At 41.2% G+C, this 23,043-nt stretch overlaps 1 protein-coding gene across 3 annotated transcripts in view; it reads left to right on the top strand.

The window, feature by feature from the left end:
- Positions 1 to 23,043, top strand: part of LOC133956375 (sodium-coupled neutral amino acid transporter 3-like) — a 37,941-nt gene that overhangs the window by 8,577 nt on the left and 6,321 nt on the right. The window contains exons 2-7 of one of the 3 annotated variants that reach the window (XM_062391353.1): positions 556 to 614; positions 14,132 to 14,223; positions 20,015 to 20,115; positions 20,254 to 20,378; positions 20,798 to 20,942; positions 21,138 to 21,241. In XM_062391353.1, the coding sequence (XP_062247337.1) occupies positions 594 to 614; positions 14,132 to 14,223; positions 20,015 to 20,115; positions 20,254 to 20,378; positions 20,798 to 20,942; positions 21,138 to 21,241 (588 nt within the window). In that variant the 5' untranslated portion in view covers positions 556 to 593. Of the gene's footprint in view, positions 1 to 555; positions 615 to 14,131; positions 14,224 to 14,631; positions 14,692 to 20,014; positions 20,116 to 20,253; positions 20,379 to 20,797; positions 20,943 to 21,137; positions 21,242 to 23,043 lie in introns of all 3 variants that reach the window. The other 2 variants (XM_062391355.1, XM_062391354.1) reach the window with 2 other exon arrangements.

Raw genomic sequence — 23,043 nt, 5'->3', positions numbered from 1 at the left:
ACACCAACATTTTCGTCTCGTCAACGAAAGTAGAAAAAAAATAGATTTAGTCATAGATTTTATTTTCAAAGATCCGTTTTTTTGGGGCGTGAGAAATTGGATGTGTGGTGTGAGTGAGTGTGAAATCTTGCAAAAGCTTGTGTCAAACGAGAGCTGGCAGCTCTGAAATAATGTCTACAAAGATTGAAAACATATGCCTCAAAGTCTGTTAGTATCAGGAAGTGTAACTACTCCTTTTCAGCATTTTAACATCAAACTAAAATTGTCTAATATTAAGTGCCAAAAATAAACTCTGCTTTCTCTCAGCATTGACAACAGCAGTTAATATCTCATTAAGAAAAACAAAACACATTAGTACCTTAAAATTAGATTTTGCATAAACTAGTAGCTCATGAAATAATGTTGGCATTAGCAGGCCTTCTTTTGCATGGATTTCTGGATGACTGGCATACAAATGTTGCTTCAAGCTTGTTGTGTTTTTACACAGTTATAAAGGAGAGAACATAATTTTTTTTGATATGTACTAACTGAGGGTTGTATTCTTCAATTCGGCAGGGTATCTTGGCTAGAGCAGTGGATTCTCTCTTTGCTGCATGGTCTTCTTTCTCTCTGTGGTGAGTCTGTGGGTCAATGTTAATTTCGTTGACAAAAACTGACGAAAAATATTCGTTAACGACCTTTTCCCCATGACTAAGACGAGACTAAGACGTTATGAAAACGGATCTTTGAGAATAAAAAACCATGACTAAATCTATTTTAACTTTCGTTGGCGAGACGAGACGAAAATGTTGGTGGTTGACCAACTCACAATAATTTTGTGAATCGTGACGTTCACGTTGGTTTCTACCGGGCGTTGGTTTCTGTGTCAGACTCCAGTCGAAACTGCTCTCACTTTTTGTTTTCACATTTCGCCAACTAACATATATCTTTTTAAGCTTTTAGGCTGCAGCTTTATGTTTTTATTTATTTCAAAATAGGGTACTTTGTATTTCATACATTTCCCACAAATATCGGGAGGACTCAAATAGCCCTATATCGTTCTGTGTTTCATTTATTTCAAAGTAGGCCTACACTTGCCTGTGTATTTTCTTCTCCTATCATAAGAGTTAGATGTTTTACTTTGTTGTAACAGGTAAAAATAGCAAGGAAATGTCAACAGTTTTCATTCTATAATTTCATAAATGCAACAAACTATAGTTTAGCATAGTATAACTTTATATCAAACTGTAATAGCTTTGCTATCAAATATGTTTTGCGGCTCCAGACAAATTTTATTTTGGGGAAGAGGGGGCAAATGGCTCTTTTGATACTCAAGGTTGCCGACCCCCGCTATAGACCAATGCCAGGAGGGATATCTAATGGACAACCTATGTAATGCAAGCTAGACTACTATGCAGTTGTTAACACAACACAGGGGTCCCTGGTCCTGAGAAGGGAAGAACAGGGGTTTAATGTGGCTATTAAATGTGACTAAACCTAGACTATAATGTAATTTGTTTTCATCGACCAAAACTATAAATAAACTTTAAAACTGTGCACTCTTTATAACAGATGAAATCCCTGAATACATTCATGTGTTGCCAGTCATCTGACTCTAGTTCTGCTCACACAGCCCTGATGAAGTTCGTAGGTTGAGTACACCTTCATGGTGGGCTTCAGTGAGCCTAGACCTGTACTTGCATTTTTTCAAGTTCATCATCTTAAACAGGGGTGACAAAACTTTTTTTCTATCAAGGGCCATTTAAATTTTCATAACGTCCTTTGATGGCCATAGTAAATTATCGATTATCATTAACACAATATCATAACATAGCCTAACACTAACTCTTCACTTGAGTTGCACTGGTGCGCCAAACTGAACCCAAAATGTTTCACTGTCTTTTTGGAATGCAATAATAGACCTATTTAACCTTGTTAAAGGAAACCTCTAACTTGGTGCATTATTAAAAATATTGTTATAACTTAAACTTAAATTAATATAACATGTATATATATATATATTTATATATTTCCCTCTTTCCCAGGAGTGTTTTCATTGCCACTCTTCTCTAAAGGACACTGGTCTTCTGTGATGAACATCAGCTGCTCTAACCCTGATGTGAATTTTATCCTCTCTTTGATACTTTACCTGAGGTCCTCTGGCACCTTTCTTCTAATCTTCTCCTTTTTTTTTATATACTTTATTTACAATTTTCAGATACATAACAAAGTGTTGACAAGACATAATACAAACTCAGAAACAAAAACAAAACATAGGGTAAAAACACACACCAAAAACAAACAACAAAATAAAAACAAGTAGCACCACACTTGTCACATTGAAAGGAGACGGATGGGAAAATGTGGTTTAGCTTTTTTTTTGAATAGTGCAGTCTATGCAACACCTTGTATTGGATTAATCTAAAACGTGAATTATAGAAGAGTTAATCCGAGACATTGGCACCTCCCAGAGCTCAGCTGATATATCTGAGTTCAAGTCCCTAGTCCAGGCCTACCTAATGAGGTCAGAAGAACCTGATCAGCCAAACCTTCTATAAATGATATTAAATGCTAGGAGTCAGGAGGGAGCAAGAAAACCCCAAGGAGAGGGTGAGTGATGGTGGGGGACTTAAAGTCTTGACACTCTTTCTGAACGTAGTGTCTGGCTTGAAGATATCTAAAAAGGTTTGAGTTTGGAAGATTAAACTAATTTTTTAGTTGACTCTATGAAGGGAATTGGCCATCAATATACATATCTAGGAAAGTTCTTATTCCCCTCTCCCTCCAAACTGCAAAGACCGCATCCAGTTGTCCAGGCTTGAATGTGTGGTTCTGGCAAATTGGGGCATGTATAGAGACACTAGGGGCCTGGCAAGCTATTTTTATCTGGTTTAGTATTCGCAAAGAATTCTTTAGGGTAAAGCTCTGTCTGATTGACTTGTCTATGAGGGTAGGGCTGGAGAACAAAAGTGCAGGAAGTGAGGAATTTTTAACAGCAGAGGCCTCAAGTTGTAGCCACAAACGGTCCTTTTCCGCCCCTCTGCTGCTGCAATTCCCGTAAGTAAGAGCTCTGGAGTTAGCTGCCCAGTAGTAGTCTTTGAGAATGGCAATCTTTGACAACCCTTTTTAGTGGGCTTCTGTAGGTGAGGCTTGGATAACCTGTGTGATTTGTAACCCCATATGAAAGGGACTATGATAGAATCAAGCTTCTTAAAAAAGGATGAATTTAAATATATGGGCAGGTATAGAAGCCTAGGCAAGCTTAGCATTTTGATTGCGTTTACCTGTCCTATCATGGATAAGGGCAATATTCTCCAGGACTCAATATTTCCTTTGAGTTTTTCTATTGATTCTGTAAATTTAAAAATATGTTTTGGATCTCTCATGAGCTTAAGGCCAAGATATGTGAAAAAATCTTTCACTACACGGAAAGGCAGTTTTTCCAAAAATTTGTTGGTGAGTTTATCCACCAAAGGCATAAATTCGCTCTTTTTCCAATTTATAGTGTAAACAGAAATATTCCCGAAGGAGTTTATATATTCAAGAAGGATAGGAATGGAGGATGCTTGGTCGCCGAGACAGACGAGAAGGTCATCAGCATGCAGGGTCACACAGGTCTCAATACCTCCCAGTTTAATACCTTTTATGTCTTAATGTCCTCTAATTCTAATCGCCAGGGGTTCCATACCGCCAGGTTAAATAGCAATGGGGACAATGGGTCCCCTTGGCGAACACCACATTGCAAAGAGAACGGTTTAGATCTGTCCCCATTTGTAAGGATGAAGGATTTTGGATCATTATATAATATGTTGACCTATCTATGAATATATCCCCAAATCCAAACTTCCTGAGAGTCTCAACCAAATAGGGCCACACTATCATGTCAAACGCCTTGTAAGCATCTAAAGAAAGTATAGCAGGGTTATCATCTTTCTCATAAACAGCGTACATAACATTTAACATTTTGCGGACATTACAAAAGAAGTACCTGTCTGGAACAAAACCTGTTTGGTCTGGGTGGATAATGGTTGCTATATGGTTGCCAAGCCTTTTTGCCAATACTTTTGATATTATTTTCAAATCACAATTTAGCAGGGCAATGGGCCTGCAGTTACCAAGATCTGTTTCATCTTTATCTTTTTTAATAGTACACAAATGTTTGCTTCACTCAATGAGGCTGGGAGCCTCTTGTTTTTAAAAGTATCGCAAATCATTCTCATTAATATAGGTGTTAGAGCAAAGAGTTTTGAAAAGCCTTGTAAAACTCTGGTCCAAACCCATCCGGCCCGGCTGCCCTTCCAGAAGGGAATGCTTTTATTGCCTTCTGTACCTCATATGACGAGAATTCCAAGTCCAAATTGTCCCTTAAGGCAGCATCCAATTGTGGGAGTTGAAGCGTTTTTTTGTGTCTTCCTGTGTAGCTGTCGATTTGGATGTGTAAATATCTGAGTAAAACTCCTGAAATCGATTGTTGATATACCTTTAAGTCAGTAAGCCTAAGGCCAGATTTGGATTTAATTTGATAGATGGCTCATTTCGCTTGTTCTCCCTTTAATTGTCTTTCCAATAACTTTTGTGGTTTGTCGACAAACTCATAGTGTCTCTGTTTAAGATTGAGAAGTGTTTTACCAATCTGTTCCCCCAGGATGGAATGGCATTCATATTTCAATTTAAGTTTATTCTTATGATCTGATTCGAGCAAAGAGTTTAATAAACCTGTTCAGCAACCAGCATTTCTCCATTAATCTCCTCCAATCTCTTTCTCCTAGCCCTTTTCAATGTAGCTTCATAAGAAATAATGTAGGCTCTAATATAAGCTTAAAGTGTTTCCCACAATGTTGAGTCACTCACCTCCCCGTTGTCATTGACATCAAGAAACTGAGAGAAACTCGTTATGTATTTTTTAAATGCTTGGTCTTGGAGTAAGAGGGGTTTGAATCGCCAGGTATAGGCTTGTCTGGGGAGGGACATTCGGAGGTTCAACTCAACCGGACTATGGTCTGATATTATTATATTGTGATATTTGACATTGTCAGTATTGGAGATCAGTCTAGAGTTGCCTAGAAAATAGTCAATCCGTGTATAGAACTTGTGTATATTAGGATAAAGGAATAATCATGATCAGATGGATTTTTCAGTCGCCAAAAGTCTACCACCTTCTTTGACATCATCAAATTATTGAGAGATTTAAACAGCCCCAATACTTGGGGAAGGAGCTGAGGATAGTCTGTCCAGATATGGGTCAAGATAAAAATTAAAGCCACCTCCGATCATTATACGGCTCAAGTCATTATCAGGAATTAAATTGAACAATTTACGAAAGAAGGCGGGATCATCTGTATTTGGCCCATAGACATTAACCAGTGTTACGGGGAGTAGATTTATATATCCAGTTAGGATTAAAAACCTGCCATTTGGATCAATTATGGATGACTAAAAAAACGGAAAGGTATATTCTTACGGAAAAGGATTGCCACTCCTCTAGCCTTAGATGTGAATAGAGAATGATAGACCTGTGAGATCCAGTTAGCCCTCAGTTTCTTGTGCTGAGTGGCTTTAACGTGCGTTTCTTGTAAGAAAATTATGTTGGATTTCATTGCCTTTAAATGTGCAAATACTTTACCACGCTTAACCGGGTGACCTAACCCACGGACATTCCAGGAGAGCAAGGATATAGAATCAAGCATATTACTCATTTATGATACCTTAAACACAGGTGATTGAATAGCGACCAACAAAATAATAATAACGCTATAAGTGAACAGTTGGTGGTAACATTTCAGGGATCGTGGAACATACTCTTTTGTGTTATGTTAGGTCTTTATGTTTGCATTTCGCATAGTAGCCTTTCAAAGTTTTTGCTCAATGAAGTTCTTCTCTTCAGCCGGGTCGTTAAATACTTCACTTGCCCCTGATGATGAACGTGGAGCTTGGCAGGGAACCGCAGTGAGTGCCGGATGTTCTTCTCTCTCAGCACCTGTTGTACTGCACGGAAGCCCCGCTGTTGCTCCATCACCTCCGCTGCATAGTCGGGGAAAATCAAGATTCGGTTTCCTTCGAATTACATTGACTGCTGCCTCCCGAGCCGTATAATCTTCTCCTTCTCCTGTGCGAGGCGCACTTCTGCAGGGTCGGGATCCTTCCACTGGTCTGGGCTGTGATGTGCGGTGCGCCCTGTTGATGACCACCGGCTTCGGGAAGTTGTCGTCCCCGAGCAATTTGGGGATTAGGTTAGAGATAAACTCTGTTGGCCTCCCTTTCTCTTCACCTTCTTGGATGCCAACAATCTTTATGTTTTGGCGCCTGGACCACCCTTCTAGATCACACAGCTTGGCCCTTAGTGTTTTGTTGTCCCGCTGTAGCTCCGTGACTGAAGTTTCCACGTCCTGGATGCGCTGCTCGTGGTCTGCAGCTTGATTCTCGGTAGCAGACAGCCTCTCCGTGAGCACTTGCTGGGCAGACAGAAGACTCTGGAAACTGTTCAAACTTATCGAACCGCTCGTTAAAGGACTGCAGAAGCTTGTTTGAGAGTTTATGCCAGATAAGTGGGAGCTCCTCCTCCTCCTTGTGGCTTCAGTTCAAATAATTAAAAATCTCATAGAAGAAAAGAAAAGTAAGGATTATAGATACAATATACACATTTGGCTAAGGCTAAAATGTTAATTTATGAAATAAATATTAGGTACAAGCCTTACAGAATATATGCATGTAAAAAATGAACACCAACATCATCACTAAATAAGGGATTTCCTGATGGGGTTTTATATTGTCGTTAGCATGAAGTTAAGATAAGCTAAAGGAGGCAAGGCTCACAGGTTAACCTTAACACATACTATGGTATATCAGGAATCATCTAGAGCAGGGGTCTTCAACGTTTTTCAGGCCAAGGACCACCAAACTGATGTAGAGATGGAGCAGGGACTCCTTACTAGATATATTGTATAAAATGGTGTTTAATATTAAAATGGGCCTAGTGCCATGTATAAACATAGCTACCCTGTTAGTAGGCAATACTAAGCTATTTAAATTTGTTATTTTAAACATGTATAGGAGCTGCAGTGTGTGCATTGCTGACACAAAGATAACGTAATCTGCCTCCATTAATCCGTTCGCTACAATATGCTGGATTAATGTGAATGTTTATTTAAAGACATTTAAATTGGGAGGGGGGGGGGATTGTTTGAAAAAAAATTAAATATGTAAAAAATAGAAAAAATTGTCGAATCACCCAAAAAATGTTCAACCCCTCTGCAGTACCTCCGCTGACCCCCTAAGGGTCGCGGACCCCCTGTTTAAGACATATGATCTATTGTAAAGGTCATACACATAATGCAAGCATAGATTAACTCACCGCTGATTTTACCGAGGTAAGAGTTTACCGGAGATTTTTTCACGTCGATGTTTGGTGCTGAACGTTGCTGCATGCTGCTCACCTTGGTAGAGGGGAAAGAGACCCTCCTGATCTGCATATTTATGTTATCGAAAATATTATTATATTATTTTTAGATTTCTTTTAAATCATTTAAAGCCTGGGTTACACATGGTCATCAGTGATCGACTCGAAGTTGTACTACTGCATCTGCTGATGCTTCTGGACAGTTTCAGTGATGTTGCTGGAATCCTCAGGTATTTCCTATATTTTAACATCATAGAACTCTATTCCAGGCGACCAAGCTAAGGCTGATCAGACCCCAGGTTGTGTCCAGATGGCTAGTTTGCTACTTTGCATTCAATGGTTCTCTTCTATTGTGCACCAGCTGTCTTGAGTCTTCCTCTGACGCGTCAGTGGTATTGGGGATGGCTCTATCCCCAATACCACTGGAGGATGGATGTCTCCTCCTCACAAACTGGAATGGATATACTGCCCAGAAACATACATGTTTTCACTTAAATCTCTGGGGGGGCTTTACCACAGCTGGAGAAAAGAATTCACTTACAACATAAAACCACAAATATAAACCATGTTTAAAATGTATGATGTGTAGAAACAAATTGATCATAAATGTTACTGCAGGTAGCTCAAGTACACCATATTTACTTTTACACTGTCTGCAGGTACCCCCGTTATGGCATAGTTTAAACAAAATGTAGGCTATTGTTCCGGGTCAAAGTTTACCAAAGTTGAGTGTAATCAAGAGAGGCTAGAGAGGCACTGGACGCCCTTGCCTGGACAATGGATTTATTATTCCTTGTGTGAGAAAAACTCCTCAGGTGCCTTAGTGGCTTTTTGAGTGCGTGTTAATATTTGTATGCTTTTTATGATCTAGTTTGAGGACAGAAAATATCCTCTTTTGGTGTCTGTCACTGCACTGTCAGTCTATCCTGATCCAGTAGTGACAGGTTGGGCTAAACAAACTTAAAGTGGGGTCTAAAACTGTGTGAGTTTATGGTCTGTGCAAAGGTAAGGACGGGGCAAAGATGCCAGGAACCTATTGTTTTTGCAGAGATTATTATTCTGTTATGGGAATAGGGTTAAAAACTCCTGAGCTTTTTTAACTGCCAGCGGTCCCTGCTGGCAGAGGCAGTACATCTCAGTAAATACAGTTTTAATGTGCAAGGTGCCACATCCTCTGCTCTCAGACAGAGCCACATGTGAGGGATCCCTCTCCAAGGACAAACCCATATTGCATGCAACATAGCAAATCAACAAAATAACAATATATATATTGTAAATTCACGAGATTTTCGAAGTAGATATGGCAGTATTTTGGCAGAAGTCAATATCCTACTGATACCTCTACTATACACGTGTGTGTGTGTGTGTGTGTATTTGTGGGAAATCCTTGTTTTGAAAAAACAACGTTTATTATTTTCGTATCAGATTCATCTGTATCTTCAAAATGTGAGGGGATCCCTCCAGCAACCAATCATATTTATTAATGTGAGAAAAATTATGATCAAAGTTTGAATGCTGGGTAGAGGTTTATGTTCATCCAAATGCTTCAGAATGTTCTCAAAAGTTTCCGGAGTCAGTTAAAGCATTCGGTATAATTTGGCCACTTGGAGATGTTTTGGAGATGTTCAGGAAGACCAGTGGCAATACAAACTAAAGATTACTTCCAAAAGGTTAGTTATGAGATCACATATGTGTATGATGTAGAGAGTGTATGGTTATATTCATTGTTCTTCCATAATGTCCTTGTTATTATTAAAACATGATTGTTGTAGGACAAAAGTGTTACGGTCTTTGTTTGTTTTAGACCCGAGAAGCAAACACAAAAAGGGATTTGTTTGTGCAACAACCTGTTCCTGTAGATACATGCTGCACAACATCAGGTGAATAACTCTCCTTCTCACTCAGAAGGCGGCGCAGGTTCTGGTCCAGGCTTTCAGACAGAATGCAGCAGCTCGACTGGTCTTTAACCTTAATTCACTCACATTACTCCGTTTCTCGCTAATCGATGGTGTCGAATCATGTCTGCGTGTCGCTCCACTCATTTTAACACTGAGTGAAGTCTCATTAACTCTGGAGCAGATCAAATAAACATTAAGTTACCTTGTGTACTGATGAGGTCCTGATAATAAGTGATGAGTGTTTATTAGTTCTAGTGAGAGCAGTTCAGAGTGGAGGAGGACACAGAAACTCCAGCTTGGTACAAACCAACTGCAGCTTCTGCTCTGATCACTGAGCAGCTGAGACCAGAGAAACTCTGTGTTTCACTGTTTCCACTCTTCTTCTACAAAGTCACTGACCGGCTTCATGTGAACGAGCTCTGATCTCACTGCGTGTGTAGCTCTGATCGAGTGAGTGGGGGCTGAGCTCCGGGGTCTCTGTGTGTGGGTGTGTGTGCGCTGTCTGGGAGCACCAACACACACATTTTTCTCTCACTCCTGGCATTTCACATAATGGCCTGATATGATGATGATAAAAAAAAGGTATGTGAAGTTCAGCCGCTTGGCAGAGTGCAGGTAGGAGAGGTTTATGTGGTCAGTCCACATGATGGAAGGCTGTTCAGCCCCCCTCCAGCCAGTGCTGCCACTCTTCCGGAGCCAACACCACCACCAGGAGTTCTCAATTAACCACATCATAATTTCTTCTGCTGGTGAGAGAAGACGGGGAAAAAAAGCACATTGGTGCAGCTTTTGATCTCCGAGGGGAGTCCTGGGACAGGAAGGCCACCAAGCCAGTAACTGAGGCATTCACCTCAACCACAAACTGCAGTTTAGGCTCAGGATGCATTAACACAGGTGCACTTGTTTGTGTTAAATGCAGTTTCTACCTAGCCGGGGGGAGCCCCTAGGGAGCTAGGGCTCGCAAACCTGGCTCCCCGGCTAGCGTTAGCTCGCGAGCTAACTGGGCCGGTGGAGCCCGGCTAGCATTAGCTTGCTCGTCCAAGGCCATGTAGCGAGACTCCCTACATGGGCATGGTGTGACTACGACATTTATTTCGGTCGTAATCCCATTCGACGCACTCTAGCGTATCGTTTCTGACATAGAGGAACCATAACAAATCTCAGTCATGGTACTCTGGGGGAATGAGAGTGAGGTCTGGAGGTACAGGTGGGGGTACTGAGACACTGAGCTAGAGCGGACTGCAGGCAGTGAGAATGACAGAAAGTACCCCAGCTAACCACAGTACAGGTGGACCAGTCAATGTGGGGGTTATGTATTTTAAAGGGGACATATTATGCCCATTTCACCACAGTTGATATGGTTCCTTGGGGTCTTAATGAAATGTCTGTAAAATTTTTACCACAAGGATAATTTAAAACAGCACCTTTTTAGTCTGTCTAAAACAGCCCTCCTCAGATCGACCCGTTTTGAGGGCCCCGCCCCCCTCTCACCCCGCCCCCATCTTACCCCACCCCCTTTCACCCCTCTCATCCCTCCCCCTTCTCACCCCTCCCCCTCTCATGGAGGTGTAGGACATTTTTACCTCCATTAATTAGCCTGTTTGAACGTGTTCTCACTACAGAATGCATTCAACATCTATAGGGCAGATTATGGGCCTTTATGTCTAAAAGGAATAGCAGTACGTTTTTTTTTTTATGCATGAGATAGTCATTTCTGCAATAAAATTATGACTGAGGAATAAAATACATAAATTACTCTTCCCTCTGTATTACTTTGCTAACTGCTCATCTTACACGTGTCAATTGTTGACATGTTACATATCAAACATTAAAAGCACACAACTGTTTCTATAAACTTTTATTGTCAGAAAGATTGCTAGAAAGAATGCCACAGAGCTTTTTAAAAATAGTTATTAAATGTACTGGCTGGGACAGAGGTAATAAATACAAAAAATACCAAGTATAATAAATACATTCATTACAAAAATACAATTTGTGCCATCAGTAGCTATACTGTAAACAAAGGAACACTTTATAGTTGTGTGTCACCTTTTATTCTCTAAATACAATGTGAACTTTGCTAAGCCGTTACAGGTATTTGACGTACAGAAGCTTGTTTAGCTGGTGTTGAGGTTATCTGGGCCGGAGAATCAGGGTGGTCCTGCCCTCCTGCTCGGTGCTCCAGATACGCAGAGTGTTCCCTGATGCTAAGGGAAGTTATACAGGGTTCAGACTCGACACATAGCTGGCTATAACTTCCTGCTTGTCAGGTTTCTCATACTAGGCAGAGAGATCCTCAGGTTTTGAGATCTTCAGCACCTCATTCACATATGGGGCCGGGTCCTGAAAACCTTGTGAAAGATGAGGTCCAACAGGTTATCCATGTAATCTGTAATACAAAGTGAGGGGAAAAGTTGGACATTTTGCACTTTTTTGTATTTATTATTTTCTTTTTATAATTATATTTTTCTATTTATCGTGAAGACGATAAATAAATGGTTTTTAAATGGTGAAGACCATTTAAAGACAGCAGTTAATTGATATGTTATTTATGTTTCACATAATGTTTGTACATTGTTTGGCTTTTAAATAGAGCCTGTAAGAATCATGGAAGATTGCATCTGCTTTCACCGGCTTTGCTGTGCACTCGCCCTTCTTATATATTACATCTGTCCCCAGCCGACACACAGGACACACCTCAAACAGCTCCAGGAGGCAGTTTTCATGGACAATATGTGGGTGTCTTATGAACAGGGTTGGAACATTCCATTCTATTAGAACGACAAAGATTTCACCAAAAGGCTGCAACAGCTAAAAAAGTGTAGGATGGTAATCTGTGATCATTGAAATGTTTAGATTAAATATTGAGTCACTCACGTCACATCTTGTCCTCTCCCTCCTCCAAGCAAGGTCTCTTACAGCTGAGGTCCCAACACCGACATCAGTGCAGCACAGTTTTCTGTGTGCCTATGATAAAACAGACACAATATCCATGGAGTCACAACAAATGAGATGCTGTTACAACTTTAACACGGAGACACAATCAATGACATGACGAAGTAACTGAGGGTAAACAAATCTGTATTTTGTAGTGAGGTCGCAGTGTTTTCATAGAAAGCTGCGTTCCATGTGTGCGCATATGTGGTGGGTCCGTTTGGCATGCTACGTGATGTAGCCTAGCACCGTGAACAGATGTGCTTGCCTGAACACCAAAAGCAGAAGCACCATGAAGCTTCGGCCCATAAGCGAACCAATTGGATGGAAAGCTTCAAAGCTTCATGAAGCTTCATCTCGCCATCACTACTCTCCACGCTCTCTCCACGCTCTCTCTCCCCCCCCCGCTCGCGTGTCCTCCCGTTAGTACCGTGCCGCTGATTTTTTTCCCACGGCAGCACTGGGCTGGAAGTTCGCTACAGCCGACAGCAAATACCAGAGTTATTAAAAAAAAAAAATTACATTTCCCTCTTCTTCAGTATTGCCATGGAAAGATGGCACCGACCCCTCTTTCAATAACAACCTTTTAGAGAATCCACCGTTATATTGGCCCAGGTTGATAAAACAGTCAGATTCAAAGTGGTGGCAGGAACGTTGCCATCATATATGAACTCAATCCATCTCAATCTTGTGTCTTCTGAAGCTGGAGTCACATGAAGACATGTTTGCAGCCGACCACCGATTCATGCTGCTAGTTAGCTAATCCAAGTGTTTCCAAGGCCTGCAAGAATGAAATGGCGGACACCGGTGGACCGAGCTTCTATAAAGTGGGAGGGTCCATCTAGGGGTGGGTCGAGTGGTAGTGGGGGAGTGCATAGAGCTATGGGGGAATGTACTAAATGGGCATTTTTTGACTGTGACGTCTATTTCGGGGGAAATTCCATTGGACGCACTTTAGCACATAGTTTCTGAAATAGAGGAACCACAACAAATCGCGGGAGGGATTTTTTTCCAGAGTTTTTGGGACGGTAGACATGCCAGATACCCAAACTAATGTGTAGAAGCACTCCAAAATGGAATTTTCATAATATGTCCCCTTTAAGCCAGGGCTGACCAAGCACTATAGGGGCATGAGGTGAGGGAATGACAAGTAATTTGATTTTCTCACTGCGATTGCCTGACAGAATAGGACCAACAATCTACCATCTAGGGCATTTACCTTACGTGGAGAGAGAATAGCTTTTCAGGTGATGTTGGCTTGATGTTTGATTAGCTGCGTCCTTTCCCTGAACCCGATTGACTGAGCTGGATGATGCTGGCATTGACGGTTTAAAGAGAGCCAGGGCGGGCAGGTAACAGGCTGGCTGAAGACGAGCTTGAGATAAGTCAGATAATTTAACTCTTGAGGCACAGGAAAAAACTAGGTTCACATGGAGGGGCCGATACAGTATACCACTGAGGTGACTGAACAATCTGGCTATCAGTTGGGAGAAAACTGTGGTTCTTGAAGAGTTGTTGATTTGTTGATTGAGACCAGGTGGGGAAAGCGGCAGGTGCCACGAGTGGAGACAAGGAGGGCAAGGGTTCAATTAATGGTTGAGTTATGTGCAACAAAATTAAAAGATAAAATTATATACATTGAAAATAAAATAAAAAACTAGTGTTGTCTGTTTGACATTTTATATGTATCTCCAGGTTGAATCCTTTTCTGTGTGATTTTTTTGGCAAGGCAGCAGCATTCAATCTATCAGTTCCATAGATAGAAAGACAAGGTAGAGAATAGTTAAGAGATAAGATACAAGACAAAAAGTATATGTTTTGTGAAGTTTCCAATAAGTACCCAGAGGTAGTTTATATGGTTACCAAAGACAGTAAAGGTTGCACTTTTTTTACTTCCTCAAACTGTCTTTTCCCATTCCATCAGGTCATCTACAAGAGATTCAACATCTCCTGTCCTCTGGAAGTGTTCTCCCAGACGACACATGCACCGCCAAATTCTTCACCATCAACCATGAGGTCAGACACTAATTCCTTGAATTTTAAGCACTAACAAAAAACATGTCTATTATCTATTGTATTTGAAGGTGGTAAAAGCACATACTATCGGACAGGAGAAACAGAAAGTTAGTGAAAAATAGAAGTAACATGATAAAAACATGGGGGACAGAGGTAGAAAGACAGAGAGTGACAGAGACAAGTGCTTAATGCATGATGGGAGGAACCCCATAAGTCAAGGCCTATAGCAGCATAACTAAGGGATGGTTCATGATTAATCGATCCAGCCCTTACTATTAGCTTTATCAAAAAGGAAAGTTTTAAGTCTAAACTTAAATGTTGAGGTAGTGTCTGTCTCCTGAACCCTGAGAGGGAGCTGGTTCCACTGGAGAGAAGTCGGGTAACTGAAGCCTCTACCTCCCATTCTAGTCTTCTTCTAGGAACCACAAGAGAGCCTGTGTTTTGGGGGTGAAGTGATCTATTTCACAGGTGGGTCAGGTGTACAATATATAATAACTAGAAAGAATGTTTTTTGTGATGTTACGCTTGGATGTACAAGGCCTTTGCTTCGAGGAATATGAGGGTTAATGTTGAGGTGCGTGACCTCATTCAAACTCACATATTCAACTTGTTGCAGCCAGATTTCAGTTAAACAGAATATATCAAATTGATATCAGATCATTTACAATTAGAGATTTGGATCTGAGTGACCTTTCCAGTCCACATTTTATTGTTTTATTTTGTGGTTCTGACTTAGTGCTTGTATTTATTTGTATTAGGGTTTATGTGCTGTGTTGCACCTCTCCTGCTTACTTTTTATTTAATAATTTAGGTGGTCAGGGGGCAGACATAGTTTCGGTTGATTGGGGGGCGATTCCTATATCAAGTTAAGAGAAGTGTGAGACTGCAACTCTGCCTCCTGGTCTCAACTCTGCAGTGTCCTAATGTGATACAATACGCTCAGTGCATCACAGGAGACTTCTGTTAAGAGGACTTAAGGCCAATGTATGCTTCTCCGTTTTGACGGACACGGACAGATAGGACCGCCTTCTCCAACGTGGAACGCCCTCTCCATGCCTCTCCGCGGCTCCTCGGAGAGCTTTTCGTGCAGCTCTCCTTTTTCTAACTACACGTCGAAATGGCGGAGAGCCCACGGATAGCCCTTGGCTGTGATTGGTCCGCTAACGCCAGCATTTCGGAATGGAAACTTCCTGTTCCATTCCCTACATCACAATAAACCAAAATCACAACTACGACTCTATAATTATTGTGACAAGTGTGTTAAGCCAGCGGCGTTGTCCGGCTGACGGTGGCTGGTTAGAGCACTTACGGCACGTGTGTACGGTCACATACTTGTTGTGCAATAGTAGGAGTAGAATTGACGTTGGCTTATTATTAATAATCATGAAATATGATTATTAAATTAACAATTATTTATTAAAAATAATCAAAAATGATAAAGCTATTAATTAAGAACAGTAACACATTTAATTAGAAATGATACGGTTATCCATTAATAATAGTTAAAATAATTAATGAAAACAATAAAATTATCAATTAAGAATAATACAAATCTGTAATCATTGCTTATTGTCGCGGGGCACCACCCTGGTTACAGGGACCAACAATTCAATCTTTAAATATCAGTCTCATAATGATAAATGTCAAATCAATAATCTCAATATTTAATATTAATAATTATTTAATTAACAGTGAAGGCTTCTAAGTTCGAGCACAGGCAATCATAATCCAGCTGCAATCACATACATATGCACAAATAATCACAGACTACAGATACTTTAATTACAAAAGCATTTATTAAAAAGGGGAAATAAAGTTAGTGTTATTTAATGTTTCATCATTTTAACAAACTCCGATATTTCAAAGATAAACACAGCAGCAGCACTTATCACAATTCAGAAAGTACATGTAAAACCGGCGGTCTACCTATGTATGTCTGTCATGGTATGCGTGTGTGTCTGTGTCAAAGTGTCTCTCTGTGTGTGTGTGTCTATGTGTGTGCATGTGAAATACAGTTAGTGTTAATTAATGATTCATCATTTTAACAAACTCCCATATTTCAAAGATAACAACAGCAGCCGCTTATCACAATTTAGAAAACACATGTATTCATCTATGTGTATCTGTGTGTGTGTATCTGTCTGTGTCTATCAATGTGTCTCTGTGTCTGTGTGTGTGTGTGTGAGAGAGCGAGAGAGAGAGAGAGAGAGAGAGAAAAAGAAGGGGGGCGTGGCGATGACGAAGTCACGTCACATCTAAGCTGGCGGCCGATCATGATTCGTGGAACCAAGGCCTAAAAACTCTCAAAATGGCGAATTGACTACAAAACAAGATGGCGGAGCCGTTATGAATTTAGAGCCAGAATGGGAGGAGAGTGAGAGAGGAGGCGTGGCAATAATAGACTCAAAATGGTGGTTTAACTTGCGTTCTTCAAAATGGAGTCTATGTTAATGACACCATGTGGCCGGAGCTCACACTGGTGGTCGTCACCTGAATTACACAAAGGGATTTTCAGACAAAGGGAATTCTTTGTCTCTACTTTGGCGTTCGGCCGCATGGCTTCCAGATGTGTCCAGCCTCTCTGAATATAGATTTAACTATGTTACCTGAACTGTATTCTAAATACAGATCGGATGTGTGTATAGGTCGGTTTAGAAGGAGAGAGAGAGAGAGAGAGAGAGAATACAAGGAGAGAGCAAAGCTCTTAAAAGCACCGTCAGAGACAAGTTACATTTACTTTACCACTCAGCACCCAAGTGGCGTTGTGTGCTGAGGTTTGACCGGTAAAGTATCTTTAAAGTTGTTCAAACGGTCACAATGAGCTGGAGACGCTGCTCACGGCGCTTAAAAACTATGGCACAAGGCCGTAACCGGAAACCGGAAGTGGCGAATCGCCGCTAAAACACTAGAGACTCTGCGGTCTCATACAAAACAAATACATTCAAGTATTAAACAATACGCTACGTATTAGATTAACATCTGCCCAGACAATAAAGCCTCTTACTGTGACCTTCACGGTGTTGCATGCGCGTGTCGCGCGGATATTTCGGAAGTCCAGTGAATAATCGTGGCCGCTCAAGTTCTGCTGCGCTGGTTCCTCTGTCGCAGCGGCGTCGGCTGGGCCGAATAGGAGTAGATTCGTCTTGCTCCTCAACGGGATGAACATCGTCCTTCGTCAGGGATGTGGAGGTCGTGCTCCTCAGCGGAATGAATCTCGCGCTTCTGCAGGGGACGGCTGTGGAAGCCGTTTGTAGATTGTTGGGAAAAGAAAGTAAAGTCCGTGGGGAAAGTGAAACAGTCTGAGATTGTTCCGCGTGCAATTTCCTGTTTGGTCTTTTCAAGTTAAAACAGCAAAAGTCCTTTTGAAAATAAAAACGTCGACTGAGATAAAAGACAATGAAAGAAATGAAAGAAAATAATTAAGGTTACCCCCTTTAGCAACTAAAACAGCTGGGAGGCCCCGAAGGGGCCTCATGATGTCTTCAGAGCAGGGTAAAAATGGCTGATAAACTAGAAGTTAAGGTTAACCCCTTTAGCAACTAAAACAGCTGGGAGGCCCCGAAGGGGCCTCATGATGTCTTCAGAGCAGGGTAAAAATGGCTGATAAACTAAAAGTTAAGGTTACCCCCTTTAGCAACTAAAACAGCTGGGAGGCCCCGAAGGGGCCTCATGATGTCTTCAGAGCAGGGTAAAAATGGCAGCGAGCATTGATGTCTCAGTGGTTTTATTCTACCTGAGAGGTTCTGCCTCCTTGAGGTGCTGGTCATGGGATGATGCTGGCTTTTAGCCAATTGAGTGTCAGAGGTCAAAGGAGAGTGGGAGGGGCCAGGAGCAGAGCAGGGGTTTCTGGGGAGACCCCAGGGATTAAGTTAACACCAGAAGCTACAATCTCCATGCTGGATCTTAGAGGGAGACTTTAGCTGGCTTAATCTTGGCTCAAAGGCCACGCTTTTACGACCCATTGTGTGTGGATCCTACCACATGGTTAGTTTGTAGGGACTCTTGCCCAACATACTGTTATAACGAACTTTCATAACGTGGCTAGCGGGCTAACCACCATGCTAACTGACAACAGAACAAAAAGGCTCGTAGAATTATAAATCAAAAGGGTCCGTCCGCTCCGTCCGTCCGTCAGTCCGCAACGGACTCGGAGTAGCATACATTGGCCTTTAGGTGTGCTTTGAATATGTTTGTGGTCAGAAACTATTTGTGGGTGCATCATTTCACTGGGTAAATAGGTGACTGTGTTCAGAGCTCATGCACTTTCTTGAATATTACCGAAATGCAAGTTACTGTTATGTGATTTTCACATAAACCATCCCCATCCTGGCATTTGCTTTTGTATGTCACCCTGAAGTTCTTCCAATCTACACTGAACTGAGCAAGTAAGATGCACTATCATATATATATAAATATATAGATATATTTTTGACGGTTACTGAAAACATAAAATGTTCTCCAATGTCACTATTTATAACTAGTATACATCTAGAACGTGTAAAGTTAGTTTGCAAAATTGAGCTTGTAGTTCAAAACTGACTTGAAAAGTTGCTCTGAGTCACTTGATTATGTTAAACACTAATTCGCTTACTCATGATGTGCTGTTGGGTTTCTCTATAATAATGATTAGAGTCTAATCTAATACAAATACTATTTAAGAGCATTTATTGAATGTAAGGGTTTGCCAGTTTAGACTTTTATCAGTTTGTTTCTTTAAAGCAACACAATGTCGATATCATTGATGGTATACAAACTAATCATAGAGAGAATGGAGTCTCTTTGAATGGTCAGAGCTCTAGTGCAGAGTGAGCTGTGAGTGGTCACCAAGACTAAAAAAGCATTAGACCAGCTTTGCGGCATTTGGCATTTGTCTCGTAATTCATCCCTTAGCCTTACCACTTTGCCCTATCCCCTTTGTGCGTGTCCCCTTCATTGTAGTGTGTTCCATTTCTTCATGTGATGTAGGGTTAGTGGCCATCCAGCCCCTTCAATCACCCCTTCAATCGTTGTGTATTCAGGACCCCCATTAAAACAAAGGGGTACACGAATATTCCCTAATGCTTTACAAACAGATGAAGCGAAATCAACCTGGTGACCACTGCGGGTATAATGCTCATAAATGTAAGTATGAAATCTTGCAAAAATAACCATGAAACATTGAAATAACTGAAGTAAACATGCTGACTAGCTGTGTATAGATCAATATACCAATCTGTACTGTCTGTTCACAATTGTCAGGTTAAATTATTAAAAAGTTGGTTGATAACGGCAGGGGACACTTCCAGCGAAGGGCACTACATATCTCATCTCATAGGAATTGGGACAGGGCTAGGGTTAAAAACTTGGACCAGAGTTGCTTTTTCAACTAGTTTTAACCGGATTCGAGGCCGACCCCACTCTCTGTCTGCTCCCCTTCACAGCTTACTCTTTCTCTGTCCTCTCCAAATAAAATAATACAAATAAAAACAAACACATAATATATTTATCGATATTATTTTTCACTTTCAATAAGTTCATTTATTTAACCAGCTTAAGTCCTTATCATATGCTCCAATATAAATTTTGTTTTAAAAACTAAATAGTAATGACATTAATTTTGGAGGGTTAACAGAGCCTTGCATATGACACTGATGAGCATATTATTTTTTGCTTGATAAGTTTTGTGTAGTATTACATTTGGAAATATTTGGCAAGAAGGTTCCAAAAGGTTTGTTTTAATTATAACTTCTTTATTTTGTTTCTTTATTATGAACTGTGTTGCTAAAGTACCTGTCATCTTGTTCATTTAAAGCCCAACCAAAAGAAGAATGCAGAACATTGGCCATGTTTCCATCCTGGGAATGTTCATCATGTACTTCTTAACTGCCATATTTGGCTATCTGACCTTCTATGGTGAGAGCAACATTTCTTTATGTAGTTGCAAAGCATAGCTCTGTTAAGTGACAGATAAAAGTCATAGATTATGTGCCTGTATGTGTGTGTGTGTGTGTGTGTGTGTGTGTGTGTGTGTGCACTCGGGCGTGCATGCAGCGAACACTGAAGCAGAGCTCCTCCATACCTACAGTAAGGTGGACCCCCTGGACTCTCTGATCCTGTCTGTTCGATTGGCTGTCCTGGTGGCAGTCACGCTGACTGTACCTGTGGTCTTGTTTCCCGTGAGAACATATCTTGGCTTAATACAGACATTCCATTTTACAAACATTAACAAAAATGAAATCTAAAAGTAGGGGGCAGGATTATACAAAATAAGTGAAACCTGTGTGGAAATAAAACATACAGGAAAACGACATCACTCTCTGAAATTTGCCAATTGAAAACATAGAATAAAAAGAAGTAATACCTGTTAGTCTGACGCAGTCTTCTCCAGAACTTTCTTCAGAACTAATTCAAGTAAAAAAGTTAAGACATTAATGAGGGAGGCCAATTGAGACAAAATAAATTGACTTATAGCTCAGTTGCCAGGACCAGTTTCACAGAGTGATTCAGTTACAGATTTTATTGAGCTCATCATTGTATATGATGATTATGATTTGCCTGAGTTGTAAATGTACCCTTATGTCTGTGTTTCTGTCAGATCCGCCATGCCCTCCTGGAGATACTGTTTCCAGGGAAGCCCTTCCACTGGCTTCGTCATATTGCCATTGCAGTGTGTCTGCTGTTTTCTGTCAACCTGCTGGTCATCTTTGTTCCCAATATTCGATATATCTTTGGCATAATTGGTGAGATTTTAGACTTACAAGAAAGGTAAAAAGGAACTTTGTAAAAGAGGCATACTGCAGCAATACAAAGAAGTCCAATAAATCAACCTGAAGATAGAAACAGACAGATTTACAGTATCACCAAGTGACAACTTTCTCTGAGATAAATTTTATTTCAAAATGCAATGATTAATTGTGACTTCTCTGGGTGTTCAGGAGCCACCACTGCTCCCAGTCTGATCTTTATCCTTCCTGGACTGTTCTACATCCGCATCATCCCCTCTGACCTTGAGCCTATGAACTCCAGACCAAAGATACAGGTGGGTACAAATCTTTGTTGGATTTAAAGGGGTGAGACACAAATTTGAAACAATGGGCCTCATTCGTCAACTGATCTCAAGAGAAAATGTCAGGGGAAAGTCAGATTCACCTACACGCCTGTAGTAAGGGTTGTACTTAGCCTGGAATAGAGAACCCACAATAGGCATATGTACAATAACCTTGTCTCCTGGACTGGACTCCTGGCGCTTAGTACGGCAGTCATACCACTCTCTCATTTTGCGCTGAGAAGCACACAATTTTTACTGGGCCACACAACCAGCCATCTACAGCCCGCTAGCCCCATTATGAAAATTCGTTATAACCGTATGTGACTGTACACACATGCCGTAAGTTATGGAAGTAAATCTGTGTCATCGGGATTTGAAACAAAAAAGACATTGAATTTCTAGCACTGAATATTTATGCATGGAAATTATGTATTTGAATGTTTTTCAACGTTTAAAATTCAACCGCAAAAAATTCAACCTCAAAAAATTCAAGCTCAAAAACTTCAACCGCAAAAAATTCAACCTCAAAAATTCAACCTCAAAAAATTTAAATGCAACATCAGGGGATCCAAGGAGGAGCAATCGATTCCAGATTCAAGATCGGGAGCGTGCGTCAAGCAACGAGGTGCTTCGGTGAGTGTTTAAACTCTTCTATATGCAATCGGTGTAGTTTGTTTCTGTAAGATGTAGTAATAGACAGCTGACATGTGTACATTCACGGACTTTATTGGACATAGACTAAGTGGAACTTAAACGAGATGACGTTCGGATTTTTTTTTTCCGAACGGGCCAGTGACTGGCATGGGTAACGCCAGGATTTCAATTTTGGATGGGCCACTATTTAATAGGAAAAATAATACTTATTATATGATCCCTGCCTGACTTGTTTGTGTTTATCTGCTGTAGACGAGCTTTAACAGCGCGGTGCGCCGCTCTCTATCCCATTAAAAGTGAATGTCGCTCACCCAGCTCTCTCTCTCTCTCTCTCTCTCTCGCTCCACTGTCAGCTGTAACCCTTAGCTGTTTTAAGACCCGTCACACCAAGACGCTTTGACAGCTCTGACAACCCTGAAGCTACAGCCGAAACAGTAAGGACAGGGCCAGTTTTTCCTACAGGCGACATAGGCGGTTGCCTAGGGAGCCACTCAGAGGGGGGCGCCAAAAACTGCGCCGAGCCAAAAAAATTAAATATATTATATCTTAAAACAGCTGACAGGGCCGGGAAACCTTTCAAAATAAAGTTCCCCAGCCCAGCCGTGCCCGTCCTCCGCCCTCACGCCGCCGGTGGAGAACGGTGTCCCAGGTATGTGGGAGACACGTTACACCAAGACGCTTTGACAGCTCTGACAACGCTGAAGCTAACTCACCTTCGACATGCAACATCAGAGCAATATTGTGTCCCGACGTCGACACCGAGCGACCGTCTTTTCCAAAGAGAGGAAGGGATGTTCGGATTTGATTGTGTGGTAGGCAGCATTGATGAAAATAAATATGTATGCGAGTTAAAAAGAAGTGGTCTACGTATTTCTGATTTGATTTGGCTTTTCGTGCATTTGGTTTAACACATGTAGTAACAGGAGAGAGAGACAGTGGAGCGAGAGAGAGAGAGAGAGAGCTGGGTGAGCGAAATTCACTTTTAACGGGAGAGAGAGCGGCGCACCGCGCTGTTAAAGCTCGTCTACAGCAGATAAACAGTCAGGCAGGGATCATATAATATGTATTATTTTTCCTATTAAATAGTGGCCCATCCAAAATTGAAATCCTGGCGTTACCCATGCCAGTCACTGGCCCGT

The sequence above is a fragment of the Platichthys flesus genome, chromosome 7 (genome assembly GCF_949316205.1).
Source record: "Platichthys flesus chromosome 7, fPlaFle2.1, whole genome shotgun sequence".
NCBI lineage: Eukaryota > Metazoa > Chordata > Actinopteri > Pleuronectiformes > Pleuronectidae > Platichthys > Platichthys flesus.
The sequence above is the reverse complement of the archived record's forward strand: the minus strand, read 5'-3'. Positions and strand labels throughout refer to the sequence as shown.